This window comes from Coregonus lavaretus (assembly GCF_964263955.1).
Source record: "Coregonus lavaretus genome assembly, chromosome: 20".
Classification (NCBI taxonomy): Eukaryota; Metazoa; Chordata; class Actinopteri; order Salmoniformes; family Salmonidae; genus Coregonus; species Coregonus lavaretus.
The window spans coordinates 21,704,296-21,726,334 of NC_140007.1; the positions used below are offsets into that span (position 1 = coordinate 21,704,296).

The window sequence follows — 22,039 nt, forward strand, 5'->3', positions numbered from 1 at the left end:
TGGGGTTTGGGCCTGCCTGGTGACATCACCAGGCGGTAAATTAGTTAATAGACCAATAAGGAGTTCCAAACCACTGCCAATAACAGCTAGTTTTCTGTTTTGTTTTCCCCTCCCCACTCAGACCACTCCCAGACAGTCCTAGCAAAATGATTTCTTGAGAAATTGTTCTTTGCTAAGAGCCTGACCATTTGAATTGAAAACAATCACAGTAAGGTACTACATTTTTATCCAGAAAGGATTTGACATTGAGATAACGGCTGCATTGGACCTTTAACACACATTGCAGTCATCTGAAAGAGTTTTGTACAGGAACACTACCAGGCTTCCATTTCATTCTGCAATCTGAAAAGACAAGTAAGGTTGAAGCGCTATCCATGGACATAAACGTATTATAGAGTGGATTTAACTAAACTGAAATCAGGGCTCACCTTGGCTGGCCCTGGGTCCCGGGTGCGCACAGCCACACGCAGTTTGTTGACCTGAGTCTCAGCCATGTCTGCCCTCTCCTCGGCATTATCCAGCTCATGAACCTTCTTCCTGTACTTCGTGGCGTTATAGTTCACCTGCTCCTCCTTGTGGGGAGAGAGGGAAAATATTTAATATTACAAAGTATTCTGTCAACGTATTGTTCAATAATTGTAAGAGATTGTTGGTTCTGATGGGCTGTTGTGTGCGACTGAAGGGAAAACCTATAATACTCACCGCCTCCTCAGCCTGCCTCTTGTAGCTCTTGACCTTAGCCTGCAGCTTGTCAATGAGCTCTTGCATCCTCAGCAGGGTCTTCCTGTCCTCCTCAGTCTAAACAAACAGCAAAAACACTCAATAATGGACTGTAAAGGCCTCTACTACCTTAATTGTCCTCAATCATCTGTTGATGCAGGGAAAGTGGTCCATAACTTATTTTGTTGTTCTGGTTCAACTACAATGACTTGCTATGAAAGGGGTACTGTGTAGGTGGGCACCAGTGAAGGCTGCGGAGGGAAGAACGGCTCATAATAATGGCTGGAATGGTATCCAGCACGTGTTTGATACTATTCACTCCATTCCAGCCATTATTATGAGCCGTCCTCCCCTCAGCAGCCTCCACTGGTTGGCACTGACTGCTGTGGTTGTTTACCTGGTAGGAGAGCTCCTTAACCCTTCTCTCATATCTGCGTACTCCCTTCTCAAACTCTTCGCTCTTCTTCTGCTCACACAACAGCTCACTCTCCAGATCCCTCACCTGTGGGTTGCAGAGGTTGGTCAGTTAGCCATTCATTGATGTCCATTTTGTGCTGTGTGAATTCCATTACTCCCATATACATTTTATTACATGTTTAACGGATTTCATTTTTTGAAAAGTGAGCCTCTTGGAGAGGCTAAAAAAGGCATAGAGGACATTATTTTTGCTCTAACTTCAATTTTTCAGTAAAACATTAAACATTTTCAGATTATTTTTTTGGGGAAAAGTGAAGAGGGCCACCCGGTAAACATTTAATTGAATTTGTATGGCCTTATTCGCTTTAATGTGACCCTCACCCTGATCTCCAGCTTCTGGATCTGTTTCTTCCCTCCTTTGAGGGCAATCTGCTCGGCCTCGTCCAGCCGGAGCTGTAGGTCCTTGATGGTCTGCTCCATGTTCTTCTTCATCCTCTCCAGGTGAGAGCTGGTGTCCTGCTCCTTCTTCAGCTCCTCTGCCATCATGGCCGCCTGGATAGGAGATGAGAGGGAATATCAAAACCATAGTTTCAAAATGGACTGGATTGGTTGCCCCAACACACAATTAAAGCGTTGAATATTGTGAGATCAGGGGTTCACTGTCTTGGTAACGTACATCTGTGATGGCCTTCTTGGCCTTTTCCTCTGTATTACGGCACTCCTGTCCTGCCTCGTCCACCTCCCCAGCCATCATGGACAGGTCACTCTCCAGCTTCTTCTTATGATTGATCAGGCTTGTGTTCTGTTCAAGCAGAAGGTTCATAAAATAAATAGCTAAATATGGTTTCTGTGTGGCTAAGATATATCAAACAATCCTGTCACATTGTACATCCTTCAAACCTTTCTTCCTCTCATCCATCCCATGCCCTAACCAGCCAGCCCCCTGAGGCGTCTCCTACCTGGGCATGCAGCAGGTTGACTCTCTCAGTGGCCTCCAGCAGCTCATGTTCGGCCATCTTGCGTCCGCGGTCGGTCTGCTCCACCACTGTGCATAGCTCCTCCACCTCGGCCACCAGCAGGTTGTTCCTGCGCTCCGTCAGGCCCCACTGCTCCTTCAGCTCCTCATTCTGGTGGATGCGGTCGTCCAGCTCCAACTGGAGGTCCTGTAGACCCCATCAGACAACAGTGGTTAATGGTCACTGAACAAATGGTTTATTAATAATGATTTATATAATTATTGCCTACTTCACACATTTGTTCTTTAGTTTTTTGGCAAAAAAGGTGGTGTGTAGTTCCAGTAGTTAGCTACACCGCTACATGGCAAAAAAGTAACAAACTACTGAAAATACTACCTAGATTTGAATTGAGTTCAATTACCAGTGGTGTAAAGTACTTAATTGAAAATACTTTAAAGTACTACTTAAGTCGTTTTTATGGGGGTCTGTACTTTACTATTTATATTTTTGACAACTTTTACTCCCATACATATAAGTTGGGATATGTACTTTTTACTCCCATACGGTTTTCCCTGACACCCAAAAGTACGGTACTCGTTACATTTCGAATGCTCAGACAGGACAGCAATATTGTCCAATTCACGCACCTATCAATATAAAGTTTCGTCATCCCTAATGCTTCTGATCTGGCGGACTCACTAAACACAAATACTGTGTTTGTAAATTAGTGTTGGGGTGTGTCCATCTGTCCATCTGCCCCCCCCCCATCTGGTTTGCGTAATTTAAGGAGTTTGATGTATAGCAAGTCTAAGCCGTTTGGGGGGGGGGGGGGGGGGGTTAGATGGTCATACCAGGTATAAAAATAAAATAAAATAAAAATAATATATATAAAATATTCAATTTGGCCTTAGCCCATAGAATCACATTGATTAACACATTCATAAATGACAAAAAAGATAGTATCCTAAGGAATAAGGTTTTGAAGTGGCTGTTCTATATCTAAGAGATATAGCAAAGCTCAGGAAATATGTATATATTTTTTGACACAAAACTACCTCCATACTTCCATTTGTTTGTATGGGTTACATTCACCCGAGTCCTGTGACACTTGTGGGAGTCGTAGAGCAAAATGGAGAACACCATCGTGTTTGTGAGAGTCTCCCCTTTCCATAGAGTTCGGACACTACAGACGTTTTTGTGAGAAGACGTTTTTTTGGGATGTCTCATGGTCTGACAAACACCGCTGTAGCTCGGACACCTTCCACCGCAGATGCGGAAGGCTGACATAGGCGGATGCGGTGGATTGAGACGCAGCCCTTGCAAAAAAACGGATATCTAACTTTTCTTTATTATGTTACTTAGATTGACACACGGGTGCGTCATTAGACTCTTAATGATTAAAATAAGATACTTTTAGACTTTTACTCCAGTCATATTTTACTGGGTGACTTTCACTTGAGTCAATTTATATTAAGGTATCTTTATTTTTACTCAAGTATGACAATTGAGTCCTTTTCCACCACTGTCAACTTCCACCACGCTACTGCAAAATGTAGTTAAATTACTAGCTGAACTACATGTAGTTCACTACTCCAACACTTGTTGTCTCACCTATCTTAGGATGAATTCACTAATTGTAAGTCGCTCTGGATAAGCATCTGCTAAATGTCTAAAATGTTAAATATCTGCCCTAAATATGAATTGTGTTTCCTTATACGTGTTGTTTGTGTGAAAAATCTATGACAATGTTGATCGTTTAAAAGCATGAATTGTGTTAGTGCTCCACTGGCCTTGATCTGGCCCTGCAGCTGGCGAAGTAGTCTCTGGGACTCGGCAGCATGGCGGTTGGCATGGTTCAGCTGGACCTCCATCTCGTTCATGTCTCCCTCCATCTTCTTCTTCAGCCGTACCGCCTCGTTCCTGGACCTGGCCTCAGCCTCCAGGGTTGTCTGCAGGGACTCCAGGGAGCGCTGGTGGTTCCGGCTGCAGGGAAAGTGACAAATGGGCTGCTTAGAGAGAGGAGCCTAAAACACCATCATAAATAATGACCAATCTGTGCTCATTTTAAAAGCATACTGGAAAACTATCATGGATCATGAGTCCTTACCGGAGGTTATCAATTTCCTCGTCCTTTTCGGCTATCTTCCTGTCGACCTCAGACTTGAACTGGTTCAGCTCCAGTTGGACACGTAGGGTCTTGCTCTCCTCATGCTCAAGGGTGCCCTGAATCAGAGCAATAGAACAGTGTCACATTTAGCTGAGTTACAGGGTCACACCAACTTAACACCCCTGTCAGATCATCTCTTTGTACCCTTGTGGTAAGAATAGACACTTTCCAACCACAGTCAGTTCTGCGTGCTCACCTCAGCTTCCTCCAGAGCAGCCTTGATGTCACTCTTCTCGACATCCAGAACCTTCTTCATCCTTTCCAGCTCGTGGATGGTCTTCCCACCCTGGCTGATCTGGTCAGCTAGGTCAGCTATCTCCTCTGGGGAAACAAATTACACTATGGGTTAGATAGCGTTAGGGTTAGATAGAGGCCTTTGTGTTCACTCTTGTGATGTTTATTAGCATTGTCTTATGATAGGTGGCGTCACTCCTACAACCACGCTCGTCCCTCAAACGACAATGGTTTATTGGTATTATTTAGAACAGTGTTTACCTTGCAGGTTCTTGTTTTCCCGTTTGATTGTCTCCAGGTGGTCTATGGCCTCCTCGTAGGAGTTCTTCAGCTTGAAGAGTTCAGTGCTCAGGCTGCGAGACTCCTTCTGAGAGCTCTCCAGTGCCGACTGGCAATCCTCATACTTCTGCCTCCACTCTGACAGCACCTGCAGCATTTTACATTGTCAGTACTCATGTTTATTATTTATTGTGCTCTTGGGTTGTCATGCAAATGTGGAAATCCTTCTTTTGACAACTTACTAACTACTAATGCGTATGGGCTCACTGCTTACCTTGTCAAAGTTGCGTTGTCTCTTGTCCAGGGCAAGGGCAGCAGCATTGGAGCGCTCCAGGTCCACAATCAGGTCTTCGATCTCTGTCTGCAGATGGTGCTTGGTCTTCTCCAGAGAGGAGCATTTAGCATGAGTTGCCTCCACTGCCTCTTCAGTGTTCTGCAGACGCACCGCCAGCTTCTTCCTTTAGGGTCACAGTCAGGGGTTAACATGACATTTTCTCAGAAAGAAGAGCAATAAGCGAGTCTTGTTCAAAAGCTTTTTTCACTCTCATTTATGTAGACAAACAGATCATTTGAGAGCATCAGACTTACTTGGCTTCCTCCAGCTCCTCAGTCCTCTGGATGGCATCGATCTCATACTTGGTCCTCCACTGAGCCACCTCAGCGTTGGCCCTGGCTAGGGCCTGCTGCAGCTCAGACTTGGCCTCCTGCTCCTCCTCATACTGCTCCCTCAGCAGGTCACAGTCATGTCTGGAGGACTGGAGGGCATTGGCCAGGGCATTCTTAGCCTGGGACAGAGAAGGAAGAAACACATCATTCATATTCTTGTTATGGGGTCTGACAGGAAAAAGCCTTTAAACTTTTGTATTTTTACATATCAGGTTGATCACTTAATGTTTGACTTAAGTGTGACCTCTGACCTTGTTCTCCTCCTCCAGCTGTTTCTTTAGTTCCTCAGTGTTCTGGCTGAAGGAGATCTTGGTGCGCTGTAGCTGACTGACCATAGCCTCCCGCTCCTCCAGCCTACGGCTGTACTCAGCTACACACACACAGAGAGAGAGAGACAGAGAGAGAGACAGAGAGAGATACGTTTGGTAAGCTTCCCAAGGTCAGTTAACCTTCTGTCATGTCATGCCGTGCCGTGGCCCGTGTGACCCTTACAGCTCTCTGTGACAGCGCAGGCTCTCTGGTTGCTGATGTCAGTCAGCTGTCTCTGGAGCTCCTCTGCTTTGGCCCGGGCCTCGTTCATCTGGTCCTCATACAGATGACACATCTTCTCTGTGGTAGCCTGTTATCAAGCAAAACTCTGCCTTAGAAAATACTGAGTGTTATGTAATGTATTCTAACTTCTCATACTGTTGCAATTCAGGCCATCCCAACTAGCCTTGTGTGTAGGACACTGAGGAGATCGTCACATCTCAGTGACCAGACGAACCCTCTCTCCCTCTCACCTTGGCCTTGGAGAGGTGCTCCAGGTTAGAGGCCAGGTCCTCTGCTTCCATCCTGTACTCCGCCTTCTCCTTCTCCAGCTTCTGTTTGACGCGCTGTAGCATATCAATCTGCTCGCCCAGCTCCGCCACGCTGTCAGCGTGCTTCCTCCTCAGGGCGGTCGCTGTGGCCTCGTGGTGAAGCCCCGCCTCCTCCAAGTCTCTCCGCATCTTCAGGAAGTCCTGCTCGCGCTTCTTGTTCATGGCGATCTGGGCGGCCGAGGCCCCGCCCGCCTCCTCCAGTCTCTCACTCAGTTCCTCCAGCTCCCGGGACACGTCGCCACGCTGCTTCTCTGCCTTGGTCCTCCACACTCTCTCCGCCTCCAACTCCTCCTCCACCTCCTCGATACGAGTCTGAGGGAGAGGCAGGGGAACATTTACATTAGCAATTTGGTAACATACCTTATCCTCCAATGGAGACGTTTCTTTACAAGTGCTAAATGTCCTTTTATCTACTGTACTTTGTTTTTGTTTACGCATACATGTATATAGATCATGTGATGCATTATAGATGACTCCAAAGGAAATACTCTACCATGTTTAATATGACTGCTTTTAGTGTCTCAAAACTGGTGGTCCACAATGCGGTTTTTAAAATCTTATTTTTATAGAGACACATAGATAGACATACTTGCAATTCCTTTATTTTCTTTTGGAGTTGAATGACTAGGGCTTGCTCATCTTCCACCTTCGAACTGAACTGACTCATTTCAAAGTCTTTTCTGTTCGGGAGGAGATAGTGAGGAGTCAGAGGAATATACAGTACAAAAAAGATTTAACATGGATAAACATTGTTCTCTGTAAATGCTGATAAGTAATTCATTTGCAGACTAATTGACAGTCAGTAAATCGTTTATTTATACTTGGTCAGCTAACAATGATCTCACAGACCACTTATAAAGGCCTTATTAACTAACAGATTGAAGAGATGATTCTCACTTCTTGAGTTTCTCCTCCAGCTGCTGCTTGTCATTCTCCAGGTCCATGACAGACTCCATGGACAGCTTCAGATCCCCCTCCAGCTTACGCTTGACCCGCTCCAGATCCATACGCACCTTCTTCTCCTGCTCCAAGGAACCTTCCAACTTGGGGTGGGGGGGGGGGGGTTTACATCAGTATAAGATATCATATCAGGACCATTTTAATGAATGGGACAGACGCTATGTACTTAACTAAGGAGATAGTTAGGCTACTGTATGAGGTGAGGTGTGTATTTTTCATGCCCCTTTACTCACATCGTCCACTTGCTGCTCCAGCTTGACCTTGGCCTTGCTCAGCATGTTGACCTTGTCCTCCTCGACCTGCAGGTCAGTCAGGGCCTGCTGGTGGGCCTCCTGCAGAGCCGCCTTCTCTTTGGTCAGGCTCAGGATGGACTCGTCCAGAACACCCATCTCCTCCATCAGGTTCTTCACCTGAGGAAAGACAGGGGGAACAAACAATGTGGTATAAATATCAAATATCAGAAGCAAAGGAAGGAAATATACCAGCAATGTGAGAAATAATCTCTAAAATATACTATAATATATACACAGTACAGTAAATTGACTGCCCAGGTAACACCAAGAGGTTTACAGGAATGCTGAATAATGTCTCTGCAGGCAGTAAGCCACCATTCCCCTGCTCACCTTGTTCTCCGTGGCATGTCTCTCCTTCTCCACCTTGGCCAGGGTGATCTCCAGGTCGTCGATATCCTTCTTCAGCTCTGCATACTCCTCCTCCAGCTTGCGTTTCTTGGCAGTCAGGCTGGCGTTCATCTCCTCCTCATCCTCCAGTCTCTCCATCAGTTCTTTGACCTTGGCCTCCAGCTGCAGTTTGGCCTTGATCAGCAGGTCACAGCGGTCCTCTGCATCCGCTAGGTTGTCCTGCTCCTGGGGTCAGGGGTCACACAGAGATTTCCTGTTTAGTACTTCCTCTTAGCATCACTTATCTTGATTTATTGCCTAATCGTTTCTGGTATAATCTTATTAAGTCTACATTTATCTTGTCTGATCATATTGTCTTCATCTTTCCTAATCCTGTCTCATTGATCCTTATCCTACAGTAAAGACTCACTGCCTGCAGCTGCAGGGCCAGGTCATTCTTCTCCTGGATCAGGGCCACCTGTCTCTCCTCCACCTCCTTGCGCTTGGCCTCCGACTTGTCAAACGCCTCCTTCAGCTTGGCAAACTCCTCCTTGAGGGCGGCCAGCTCCTTCTCGGCCGTGGCGCTCCTCAGGAGAGGCCTGAGCTTGAAGAACAGCATCATCCATGGCCAGTTCTTCACCGCTGCAAACGCCCGGATGTTCCACTGGATCACCTCTAGAGCCTCTCTGTGGAGTTAGAGGGGGAAGTAATTCAGGTTTACACAGGGGTGAACAGAGGGGAATGATTTTTGTGTGCACTAAGTGGTGTTTTCCGAATGACCTTTGAGACTGTACTAAGGAAAGGGAAAATACTTCAACATATGCCTGATTTGATTAGCGATAGAGAAGTGAGAGGATAACACATTTAAAGTGTGTATTAGTAGAACTTTTTGGAAATCGGCTGTAAAGCAGTAGACTATAAAGGTAGCTAGAATTCTTTGTCCTATGGCTTTCCACCCTTACACTTCCCTGTCATGTGTCCAATCAACTGGTCATGTTGGTGGGCTGGTGGTGTGGTCCAGATTCCTCCCTTCCTCCTCTGTTCTAAATTAGATCTGTGTGTGCCCTGCTTCCCAAATATGGCCTGGCGAGCGCAGGACATTGTCTCATTTGCTTTACAATAGCGGGTGCTATGACACAGCAAGCATTCCAGTCGGGGAAATAAATCAATAGTGAATCCCTGGCAAAGCAAGGCAGAGACAAAGGTCAGGTAGAGGTCCTTTTTATCTGAAACTCCAGCCCACTGTGAAACCTAAGACTTAATCCCTTATCACCTGACCAGTTATTCCAGCTATGTGGAGGCTCCATGGACAAAGGGGGCCGGGGGAGAATGGGTTATTATTAATACGAGGCTGGGCTGGAGGACATGACAGCTGCTGTTACTGCTCTTTAAGGGCCATGTGTCAACCCCTCCTGTTTTTGTAAGCACCATTTGCACCCGGAGGTTATAACGGGCTATTTCCACCGAGACCACACACACAATGTAAAGCAAGCAAGTGCTGACACACGCTCGCCACACTCTATACATTCCACGTACATACCAACAAACCTGGGGGCAAATACACACACTAACCCACAGAGTTCCCATACAAAACACTACTAAATAACCTTGTCAATAAAATGTTTTGGGTTGGGCCTGAAAACTCAAGACACAGCAGTCCCAGTGGAACCGCCTGACTTGTGCTCCCTACCTCTCGTGCATCATCTTGCGTCTCTCCATCCTCATGAGTTTGCCCCGAAGCATAGCCTGCAGCATGGTTAGGATCTCCGACAGCCTTTCATCCCTCATGTCCTCCAGCAGGCCCAGCAGCCCTGCCTTGAAAAACACCTGAGGACACCCAAACCATACTGTCAGTTATAGTTTCTCTCTCTAAGTCTGCCCCAATACACATTAACATACTGTCTGTTTCTGTCAACAACCGATGAGGAGTGGCCATTCTATAAGCTTCAGCCCCAACACAAGGGACACCTGGAGATGAGATCTCAAAACATAAGGCTATCTCTCAGCTGCAAACTCATCCAGGTGCACTAGTGCCAGTCATACAGTCTCCACCTTGGTGTTTCCAAACTTGTACTGGGTGTGGTCGATGTCCAGGGAGCCCAGCAGCTTCTCCACAGCCTTCCTGCTGTCCACAAAGGAGTCCTCTGGGATCGCCATGGGGTTCAGGATACGATAGCTGCACAGGACAGAACACACAGCAGGGAAAACATTTATTCTGCACATTATTGCCATTTTGATAATGAGATGGCACACTCGTGTTTTGCTGAGTTCACAATGGCAGCCCAATTCTGATATTTCTTTCCACAAATTGGTCTTTTGACCAATCACATCAGATCTTTTCACATCATATATTTTTCAGAGCTGATCTGATTGGTCAAAAGACCAATTAGTGACAAAAAGATCAGAATTGGGCTGCCTGTCTAAACGCAGCCTTTGTGTCTCTGTATGTTAAGGTTCTACATTGTCCAGAGAGGTGCTGTGCCCACCGTTGTTTGAACTCTGCATATAGGATCCGGTTAGGGAAGCCCTTCCTACAGATACGGATTCCCTCCAGTACTCCGTTACACCGCAACTGGTGGAGGACCTGGAATGGGTCCATGCCCCCTTGGATAAAGACAGAAATAATCAATCTTACAGCACTGAGACACCTAGCATCAGAGATGGAGCCAACGGTGACAAGGTGAAGTCAGTTGTATTAAAGCTTTAGATACGTCATCATCATAATCCATTACCTGGAGTCTTTGACTCATTCGGGATAATGCAACGCACAAAGTGAGGCTGGGTGCTGCGTAGGTTGGCCATCAGTTTGTTCAGATTTTCCTGCAAATGGGCAGATTAGCAGAAAGTGGATATGATTTACAATTCAATGAGCAAGTAAAAGTGTCTTACTGGATAAATCCCACAAATCCTTTTGATCCAATCCTATACCTCACCTAAAACAACATAATGTGTTGAGGGAACATTACATTAAAGAAGTGTGGGTGCTCTTCTCCAAGGTGTGTCTTACCTCATCCTCGTTCTCAGTCAGAGGCATGAAAGAGTGGATGTAGCACAGACTTAAAGTGATGTTCATGAGTTGAGTTACCTAAACATCACTGCAAGTCTTAACTACTTCCCTCTCAACTCAGGCACGTCATCGTGACTCAGGAAAACAACAGAGATTTAAATCCTTCCCTTCTTCTGGTCTTTACTAAACAATACAACAGACACTTAGACACACTCTCGTAATGCCCGTCTGAGTCTACCTCACTCTAACACACCTTGTGAAGCTGTGACACAGTCTGGAAGGAGGCCCCTTTCCTCCTCTTCCCTTTGGCCTCGGTCTTTGGATCAGCAGCTGGAAGGTCAAAACGTAGATCATGAGTACTTAATTTCCCCATTTACTGTAGTTTCACGTTCAGATATGTGAAGATATAAAGTTGTCAATACCTGCATCACTACTGATGAAGTTCTCAAAGAGGCTTGCGAACAGTTTATTAGATGACTTCTGGAAACAGGTAACTATTGTCTCATTTAAGGGGTCTTTGTTTTTGTCCAGCCATCCACTGATGTTGTATGGTACCTGGAGTGAGAGGGAGGGTCAATGACGACATCCAATAGATTTGTATAAAAGTAAATGTTTCAAATGAACAGTGGGTAGAAACACACCCATTCCACACACACAACAGCACAGACTGGATCACTTACCACTCCAGCATAGTGCACCAGCTCAAAGTGGGTCTCATATTTGCGTTTCTTGTCAGGCCGTGGCTTGAGGAAGTTGGGAGACTTGCCCACATGGTTGTCATACAGCTTGGTCTTAAAGCTGATATCAGTGGCCTTTGGAAACATGCAATCTTCCTCCAGGATGGACAGTATGCCCATGGACTGCAGGAAACATACATACAGTATAATATCACACACAGATACAACCCCCAACATTGGCAGTTCCTTCAGCTCTAGCTCCTTATTTGAATGGCTGAGACAACAGCCACATACCTTCTCTATGAGGTTGATACAGGCTTGTAGATCCAGGCCAAAGTCGATGAAGGTCCACTCAATACCCTCCCTCTTATACTCCTCCTGCTCCAGGATGAACATGTGGTGGTTGAAATACTGTTGCAGTTTCTCATTGGTAAAGTTGATGCACAGCTGCTCAAAGTTGTTGAACTTGAGGGGAGAACGGAGAGATAGAGGGAAGGGGGGATAGAAAAGAAAGATAGGTTTATGAGCTGAAACAGTCTGGAGAAAGACCATATCAAATGCAGAGTTTGTTCAGAAGCAGGCTTGGCTTTATAATGTGTAGGCCTACCTCGAAGATCTCAAACCCTGCAATGTCCAGCACACCGATGAAGAACTGGCGAGGCAGGGACGTGTAGAGGCTCTTGTTAATCCGGCCCACCATCCACTTGAACATGCGGTCGTAGGTGGATTTGGCTAGAGCTCCAACTGAATAGTTCACCTACACAAAGGAAACATACAGCTGTTACAGTATATCACCGACTTTACTCAGAAAACAATATTGGCAATGTGAATAATACCTTCTTGTTCTACAGTTGTTCTACGGAGACAGAGAAAGGGAGCTCACCTGCTCAACAGTCTGGCCCTTGATGATGTACTCGTTCCCCACTTTGACCCGAGGGTGCAGCAGTCCTTTGACGAGGTCAGCTGAACTGATTCCCATCAGGTAGGAGGCTTTGTCAGCACCTGAAGAGCAAAGCACATGCATACACAATGTATGTATTGGGTGGTGTTTTATATTGACACTGTTAAGAGAGTAAATATATTATATTCATTTTTCATGAAGTAAATGGAAAAGGGGACTCACTTTCAGTGCCGTCAGCTTCTGCTTGCTCCTCTCTCTGAACCGTCTTGAACTTCATGTTGCCAAAGTGCATGATGGCCCCCACTATTTTATAGCAGCCATACTTCTCCTCAGGAGTGAAGCACAGACTGTCCATAGCATGCTGAGGGAGGGGTCAGGGAGGGAAAGAGACAGACTAGAGAGTTAGGAGAAAACAGACAGGGAGCACAGAAAATGAAAACAACAAACGGATAGAGAGAGACACACAATAGAGATGGAACTCAACATAGAAAACAGAGGGAAGGAAAGAGCATTCGTAGAAAGAGGCAGAGCTTACATCTGTGGCCAACAGTTCCTCTTCGTCATTCATGTTCTCCACTGTTGTCACACCCTGGGAGCAAAAGTGGTAGTCGAAGGGATTGGTGGAAATCAACAACATGTCTGGAAGATCAACGAGAAGACATCCTGTTAAAGGCATGGGGCACTTGGAGAACTCTGAACTGATAAAACTATTGGGATAGCTATTACTCATTTAATGCATCCATTGCTAAATATGCCCTTGTATGTAGCCTTCCCATACCTTGAAGCTCTGGTTTCTTGTGAGATAATATCTGGTAGTAGATATGGTAGCTCCTCTCTCCAGGCTGCTGAAAGACCACTCTGGACTTCTCCAGAAGATCTACAAAGGGTGACAGTGGAGAGGAGGTTTGCATTGGCTTGGAGGATAACTGTTGGATGTGACAACTGTTGGATGTGAAAAACTAAATTCTACATGGTGTGATGTCAGACAGCTTACATATGTCAATATCAGCAGAGGCCAGTTTCCCTGTAGGACCAAAGTGGATCCTGACGAACTTGCCCTGAGACGAGAGAGAAGAGAAGAGAAGAGAAAGAGAGAGACACAAACACAAACACATTCTTATCCATTCTACTCAGAAGAGATGTTAAGCCAATCTATGTAGTGATAAATGATGTGACACTCACAAATCGGGAGGAGTTGTCGTTCCTCAGTGTTTTGGCATTACCAAAAGCCTCCATGGCTGGGTTAGCCGCAATGATCTGGTCCTCTAAGGTACCCTGGGGAAGTAAAAGGTGAGTGACTTGATGCCAATTGCTGTAAGGCTGGCAACATGATTTTAAGGAAAGCACAAGGTGATTTTGCTCACTGATTGGCATGTGAAGAGAGAATGTATTAGCGGGGGGAGAAATTGACTTCCAAATAGGAATAATGTGATGGAAGGAGGATAAAAACATCTGGGAAAAAGTCAAAAACCAAAATAGGGTATCAACTTAGATGTTACAATAAAAAGACATTTGCAAAAAGTAACTGGGGAAAGTAGGGAGAAAATAATGGAATAAAAAGGAATCATGAAAAACAGGCATGTTTTGGGACAAGGAAGTCTGCAGGATCAGGGAGACAAACGACAAAGGTAACTCTTTGGTTTGCAAACCAGGGAAAGCCAGGGGGAAAACTTTAGGCTACCTATAGGTCAAATACACACAACCAGTAGTTATCAAATTGTCAAAATATAACAAGTCTGTCAAAAAATAAACAAAATGAAAAAAATAATGAAAGATGAAAAAGGGATTGGGTTGAAAAAAGGGTGGGGGAATGTTCAAATCTGGGAAGCTCTCTGCCTTACTCCTTTCTTGGCTGCATCACCCAGGGCTGCTACAATGGCAAAATACTGAATTACACGTTTCGTGTTGACTGTTTTGCCAGCACCGGATTCTCCGCTGGGAGTGGTAGACAAAAATGTATTTGAAAAAAATCAACATAATTATAAGGAAAAATGTATGTACCTCACTCTGACAAGAGTGACAAAAATGAACTGTTTCCATCAGCACAGTAAATACTATAATGCAAGAGATCCCTGGAAGGGAAGACGAAACCTAAATAATAAGTAAATGAAAAAAATTCTAAGTGCCAACTAAATGCTTTTGGAGGGAGTATGAATTCTATGCTTTTTGGGTGAATTGTAACAATTCATTAGAATTTGTAGAAAACACATTTTTCAGTAATTTGAAAACAAACACAGCTGTGTCAATCTAATGGCAGCATTAGAATAGAGCAGGGCTTTGACTTACGTGATAAGCATGGATTGATTCTCACGATCTATTAAGAGAACATATTGCCCAGAGTTAGCAGAAAAATAAGTATTTTTAGGCATTGTGTAAGCACTGAACATATTTGATCTAAATGTAGAACATGGATTCTTAATTCCAACATGACACAGCTTCTATGTTTAGAGTGTGTATTGAGACCAAAGACTGTATTGGTTGAGACTTACTGCGCAACATATCACTGTAGGCGTTGTCAGCGATGGCGTAGATATGGGGCGGGGTCTCATTGCGCCTCTTGCCTTTGTAGGCAGCGATCACATCAGACGAATAGACAGGAAGATACTTATATGGGTTGATTGTCACACAGAACAACCCAGAGTAGGTCTGCAGCGTTAGAGAGATGAGAGAGAAAGAGAGAGACAGAGACAGAAAGCGAGAGAGAGAGAGAGAGAGAGAGAGAGAGAAAAGAGAGAAAGAGATGACAGAAAATGTGGTTGTGTGAGAGATACAAACAAGGAGAGAGGGAGTTAAACAGAAAGGAAATGAAATAAATAAAAGGTAAAAGTTTTGTGAAACACAAAAATAAATACGCCACATATAGAGTGAGAGACACAGGGAGAGTCTCACTGGTTCAGAATAGCCTCAGTTTATCCTCCCCTCTATGGTGTGATGTACAGAACCGTGACTCACATAGATCATCCACATACTGTAGCGCCTAGTGAGGTTGAAAAGCACAGAGGCTTCATTGAGGTTGGTCAGCATGGCCATGTCCTCAATCATGTCAAACTTCGGAGGGTTCGTCTGCTGAATGTCATCCTCCTTCACAACCAAAGTCTTAGGGAGAGAGGGGGAAAAAACAACAGTGTAAGTCTGTAGTCAATTCATACAGTAGGTAGGTGATGATATATCACTTAACCCTCCTATTATGTTGCAGGTCAATTTGACCCATTTCCACTTTGGAGTTGTCTAAAATACTAGTTAACCTCTCTTTTTCTCCATGAAATTAAATGAGTTTTCCTCCTTTAGGGTCATGAACCTAACTGCAAAATGTGGACACACTGATGTGTTGTGGAATGTCTGTGTAGATTTTGTATACAAACATGATGTTGTGGGTTATTTTGACCTGGTGGCTTTCATGTGTATAGATATTTGCACAGGTCCAAAATAAACAAATGTCTTTGATGTATTTTGTTTTGACTGGTTCTGGTTGCACTTGTATAATTATGTTCGGGTGAAAAGGAGCTTTCCCAAGCTTCTCCTTCTCAGTGCAAGAGCAGCAGATCTCTGACACAGACACTCAAAAACGAGCTCCTAAAGATTTTCAGTCAATGAAGCCTTATCACAAATTCTGGACTGTGACAGTGAAATAGAAGAAGAGGTTTCAGAGACAGAGGCCATTTCAGAGATAGAGGACAATGCTGTTGATGATCCAGATTGTAAATTTTCTTTGGTGAAGAGGATTCAGAGGAGGTGTCTGTCATACCATCCCCTCCACCAGATGAGAGAGAGAGCATGCAACAACCATCATCCAGAGAAGAGAGGACATGGAAGTCTAAAGATGGTAATATAGAATGGTCACCATCACCACAACGAAGTCAAGGTAGACTGTCAGCTTCCAATGTAATCAAAATTGACTGTCTTGAGTGTGTTTAAACTGTGCGGGTCAATCTGACCCATACCACAATGGACGTAAAAAAATGTCAGCAAAGCACCAGGGTTAATTCAAGGGACTTAAAGCACTACTGTACCACATCATAATCAACTTTTGGTGCTAACATTTCATATACAAGGTTATTAGGTCTGCAAATCTATTTCATGAAAAAAATATATAACAGTCTATGCACTTCAGAACAAAGATAAGTATATTTGGATTTAGCTACTGTATATCATGGACTTAATGATGTCAGTTTCAACAAGTGTTGAAGAGAAGAGTCAGTATTATGATATCACTTTCTGCAATATTAACTACAGGACAGGTGCTCAAATTATCCTTATTATGTTGTATTCAACTTCAATGAATAGCCTACCAACCCTTCCATCTTTGGTCTCCACAGTGGCTTTGTCACCATCAAGTTCTTTAACTTCCACCTCGATGTAAGCCTCCTTCTCATCCGGGATCCAGACTCGTTTTGTACCTGAGCAAAATAATAGACATTTAATGGGCATTTAGAAGACAACTGAGGGACAAAAACTTTACAAAAAAAAAGTGTACCACCAAAACTTGCAAAACTGTCGAAAATGTCATGGTCAGCTTCCATATAGTCCATAGATAGTAGTGTATGGCATGACAAATACAATTGTTGAACTGATTTGCGTTTCTGACAGTTATCCTACCATCAAAAGCCAGGGTCCTGGCGGCCAAAGCCTCCAAGTTGGTGAGACGTAGGAACGAGGCTGCATCTCCGAAATCTTTAGTTTCATTAAAGCGAGACATGGTGACAACTCCGAGGGAAGAAACAGCACCAGCGCACCTACAATGAATTAGAGCAGCAACTTAAACACATTGAAAACATGCTCAAAACTGCCGAATTGTAAAATGTGATTACCAATAGGCCTATTACTATAAAATGATGGTTAGTTGGTGCATCTGCTGTACTAACCGTTGAACGCACTGTTAATGTTTAGCTAGTGCGCTAAAGTCTCTTTTATTGTCCTCCTCAAGGTCAGGGTTAGGGGAGCTATGTTAGATATCCCCATGTGTCCCCTTCCTCAGCAGCCCATTGGCTCGGACCAAGTGCACCGACCGTCACGAATGGCAATCTGCATTTTTATCTCTTCTCAAACCTACAGTAGGCCAGTTATTTTTAAAACGGCATTGTTTTACAGAGGATTACATCAATGTTTGACTTTATTCTGTCATTCATAAACTGTACATTGTCATCTAACAGTGCAGAAGATGTGCACGTTTAAACTGTAAATCAATTGGAACAGCAGTGTTCTTTTCTGTTCATGCCATGAATCATAATGTTTTCATTCAATTTGATAGTTTTAATCAGAAACATAATAAGATCTGACTATGGAGCAAACTTGAATCTGAATGTGCAGAAGGCCCCCACTGGGCAAAAACTGATTGAATCAAGGCTGTTTCCACGTAATTTCAACCCCAAAAAATCAATGTGATTTGTGGAAAAAAGATGAGAAAAAATCAAAGTAAGGGAATTGTCCTATTTTTTAACACCCAACTTTTACCCTAAATCCAATGACATGGTGAAATGTGTCTAGTGGGTCAGGGAGTTTAGTGTTCCTGCCTGGTGCACAATGTATTTGGTATGAGCTTCAGAAGATGACTGTGACTGTTGTGGCAATTAGAAAATATAGCCTGTCAAGATGTTCCATGTTACAGATTAAAGTTCCCCACCAAATCATATAGTGATTGACCTGGACTACAAGTGGCATTCATTTTTTATCAAATCTGTACAATAAAGACAATTCATGACCATAATGATACCATTTGGTTTTCAAATAGGAATGGACAAGGCTATAGGTCAATGAAAAGGGGGATGACTGTAATGTTGGATGGTAGGCGTGCCTATCAGCACTTAAGGAGCTTGTTAATTCTCAAGGTTTTGCTCGCCTGAGGTAGAGTATCTTATGATAAGCTGTAGACCACACTATTTACCAAGAGAGTTTTCATCTATATTTTTCATACAGTGAGGGAAAAAAGTATTTGATCCCCTGCTGATTTTGTACGTTTGCCCACTGACAAAGAAATGATCAGTCTATAATGTTAATGGTAGGTTTATTTGAACAGTGAGATACAGAATAACAACAAAAAAATCAAGGAAAACGCATGTCAAAAATGTTATGAATTGATTTACATTTTAATGAGGGAAATAAGTATTTGACCCCCTCTCAATCAGAAAGATTTCTGGCTCCCAGGTGCAGGTAACGAGCTGAGATTAGGAGCACATTCTTAAAGGGAGTGCTCCTAATCTCAGTTTGTTACCTGTATAAAAGACACCTGTCCACAGAAGCAATCAATCAATCAGATTCCAAACTCTCCACCATGGCCAAGACCAAAGAGCTCTCCAAGGATGTCAGGAATAAGATTGTAGACCTACACAAGGCTGGAATGGGCTACAAGACCATTGCCAAGCAGCTTGGTGAGAAGGTGACAACAGTTGGTGCGATTATTCGCAAATGGAAGAAACACAAAAGAACTGTCAATCTCCCTCGGCCTCGGGCTCCATGCAAGATCTCACCTCGTGGAGTTGCAATGATCATGAGAACGGTGAGGAATCAGCCCAGAACTACACGGGAGGATCTTGTCAATGATCTCAAGGCAGCTGGGACCATAGTCACCAAGAAAACAATTGGTAACACACTACGCCGTGAAGGACTGAAATCCTGCAGCGCCCGCAAGGTCCCCCTGCTCAAGAAAGCACATATACAGGGCCGTCTGAAGTTTGCCAATGAACATCTGAATGATTCAGAGGAGAACTGGGTGAAAGTGTTGTGGTCAGATGAGACCAAAATCGAGCTCTTTGGCATCAACTCAACTCGCCGTGTTTGGAGGAGGAGGAATGCTGCCTATGACCTCAAGAACACCATCCCCACCGTCAAACATGGAGGTGGAAACATTATGCTTTGGGGGTGTTTTTCTGCTAAGGGGACAGGACAACTTCACTGCACCAAAGGGACGACGGACGGGGCCATGTACCGTCAAATCTTGGCTGAGAACCTCCTTCCCTCAGCCAGGGCATTGAAAATAGGTTGTGGATGGGTATTCCAGCATGACAATGACCCAAAACACACGGCCAAGGCAACAAAGGAGTGGCTCAAGAAGAAGTACATTAAGGTCCTGGAGTGGCCTAGCCAGTCTCCAGACCTTAATCTCATTGAAAAAATATGTGGTGGGAGCTGAAGGTTCGAGTTGCCAAACGTCAGCCTCGAAACCTTAATGACTTGGAGAAGATCTGCAAAGAGGAGTGGAACAAAATCCCTCCTGAGATGTGTGCAAACCTGGTGGCCAACTACAAGAAACGTCTGACCTCTGTGATTGCCAACAAGGGTTTTGCCACCAAGTACTAAGTTGTGTTTTGCAGAGGGGTCAAATACTTATTTCCCTCATTAAAATGCAAATCAATTTATAACATTTTTGACATGCGTTTTTCTGGATTTTTTTGTTGTTATTCTGTCTCTCACTGTTCAAATAAACCTACCATTAAAATTATAGACTGATCATGTCTTTGTCAGTAGGTAAACTTACAAAATCAGCAGGGGATCAAATACTTTTTTTCCCTCACTGTAGCTGTCTATTTACCACCACAAACCAATGCTGGCATTAAGATTGCACTCAATGAGCTGTATAAGGCCATAACTAAACAGGAAAACGCTCATCCAGAGGCAGCGCTCCTAGTGGCCGGGGACTTTAATGCAGGGAAACTCAAATCCGTTCTACCTCATTTCTACCAGCATGTTAAATGTGCAACCAGAGGAAAAAATACTCTAGACCACCTTTACTCCACACACAGAGACGCATACAAAGCTCTTCCTCGCCCTCCATTTGGCAAATCTGACCATAACTCTATCCTCCTGATTTCTGCTTATAAGCAAAAACTAAAGCAGGAAGCATCAGTGACTCGGTTAATAAAAAAGTGGTCAGATGACGCAGATGCTAAGCTACAGAACTGTTTTGCTAGCACAGACTGGAACATGTTCCGGGATTCTTCAGATAGCATTGAGGAGTACACCACATCAGTCACTGGCTTCATCAATAAGTGCATCGATGACGTCGTCCCCACAGTGACCGTACGTACATACCCCAACCAGAAGCCATGGATTACAGGCAACATCCGCACTGAGCTAAAGGGTAGAGCTGCCGCTTTCAAGGAGCGGGACTCTAACCTGGATGCTTATAAGAAATCCCGCTATGCCCTCCGACGAACCATCAAACAGGCAAAGAGTCAATACAGGACTAAGATTGAATCGTACTACACCGGCTCTGACGCTCGTCGGATGTGGTAGGGCTTGAAAACTATTACAGACTACAAAGGGAAGCACAGCCACGAGCTGCCCAGTAACACAAGCCTACCAGACGAGCTAAACCACTTCTATGCTCGCTTCGAGGCAAGCAACACTGAAGCATGCATGAGAGCACCAGCTGTTCGGGATGACTATGTGATCATGCTCTCCGTAGCCGATGCGAGTAAGACTTTTAAGCATGTCAACATTCACAAGGCCGCAGTGCCAGACGGATTACCAGGACGTGTACTCCGAGCATGTGCTGACCAACTGGCAAGTGTCTTCACCTACATTTTCAACATGTCCCTGACTGAGTCTGTAACATGTTTCAAGCAGACCACCATAGTCCCTGTGCCCAAGGACACTAAGATAACCTGCCTAAATGACTACTGACCCGTAGCACTCACGTCTGTAGCCATGAAGTGCTTTGAAAGGCTGGTCATGGCTCACATCAACACCATTATCCCAGAAACCCTAGACCCACTACAATTTGCATACCGCCCCAACAGATCCACAGATGATGCAATTTCTATTGCACTCCACACTGCCCTTTCCCACCTGGACAAGAGGAACACCTACGTGAGAATGCTATTCATTGACTACAGCTCAGTGTTCAACACCATAGTGCCCTCAAAGCTCATCACTAAGCTAAGGATCCTGGGACTAAACACCTCCCTCTGCAACTGGATCCTGGACTTCCTGACGGGCCGCCTCCAGGTGGTAAGGGTAGGTAACAACACATCTGCCACGCTGATCCTCAACACAGGGGCCCCTCAGTGGTGCGTGCTCAGTCCCCTCCTGTACTCCCTGTTCACCCATGACTGCATGGCCAGGCACGACTCCAACACCATCATTCAGTTTGCCGACGACACAATAGTGGTAGGCCTGATCACCGACAACGATGATACAGTCTATAGGGAGGAGGTCAGAGACCTGGTCATGTGGTGCCAGGATAACAACCTCTCCCTCAACGTGACAAAGACAAAGGAGATGATTGTGGACTACAGGAAAAAAAAGAGGACTAAGCACGCCCCCATTCTCATCGACGGGGCTGTAGTGGAACAGGTTGAGAGCTTCAAGTTCCTTGGTGTCCACATCACCAACGAACTATCATGGTCCAAACACACCAAGACAGTCGTGAAGAGGGCACGACAAAGCCTATTCCCCCTCAGGAGACTGAAAAGATTTGGCAGGGGTCTTCAGATCCTCAAAAAGTTATACAGCTGCACCATCGAGAGCATCCTGACTGGTTGCATCACCGCCTGGTATGGCAACTGCTACTACAGTGGGTAGTGCGTATGGCCCAGTACATCACTGGGGCCAAGCTTCCTGCCATCCAGGCGGTGTCA

At 44.7% G+C, this 22,039-nt stretch overlaps 1 protein-coding gene across 1 annotated transcript; it reads right to left on the bottom strand.

Annotated features, from left to right (window-relative positions):
* Positions 1 to 322: 322 nt before the first annotated feature.
* On the bottom strand, positions 323 to 17,160 carry LOC311147975 (myosin-3-like; the record flags this gene model as incomplete). Its single annotated transcript, XM_084184839.1, has 42 exons — positions 323 to 342; positions 429 to 572; positions 703 to 798; positions 1,118 to 1,222; positions 1,519 to 1,689; positions 1,814 to 1,939; positions 2,097 to 2,300; positions 3,884 to 4,076; positions 4,201 to 4,316; positions 4,457 to 4,581; positions 4,756 to 4,921; positions 5,048 to 5,231; positions 5,362 to 5,558; positions 5,691 to 5,809; positions 5,932 to 6,058; positions 6,222 to 6,611; positions 6,889 to 6,979; positions 7,197 to 7,342; positions 7,493 to 7,669; positions 7,883 to 8,125; positions 8,310 to 8,565; positions 9,570 to 9,706; positions 9,932 to 10,055; positions 10,366 to 10,483; positions 10,612 to 10,699; positions 11,140 to 11,216; positions 11,309 to 11,441; positions 11,567 to 11,746; positions 11,858 to 12,028; positions 12,171 to 12,320; positions 12,447 to 12,565; positions 12,687 to 12,825; positions 13,000 to 13,103; positions 13,243 to 13,341; positions 13,459 to 13,522; positions 13,647 to 13,739; positions 14,306 to 14,399; positions 14,751 to 14,778; positions 14,954 to 15,110; positions 15,417 to 15,560; positions 16,758 to 16,861; positions 17,061 to 17,160. The coding sequence occupies 42 exons, from the start codon at positions 17,158 to 17,160 to the stop codon at positions 331 to 333; spliced, it is 5,811 nt and encodes a 1,936-aa protein (XP_084040965.1). The 3' UTR covers positions 323 to 330.
* Positions 17,161 to 22,039: the final 4,879 nt, after the last annotated feature.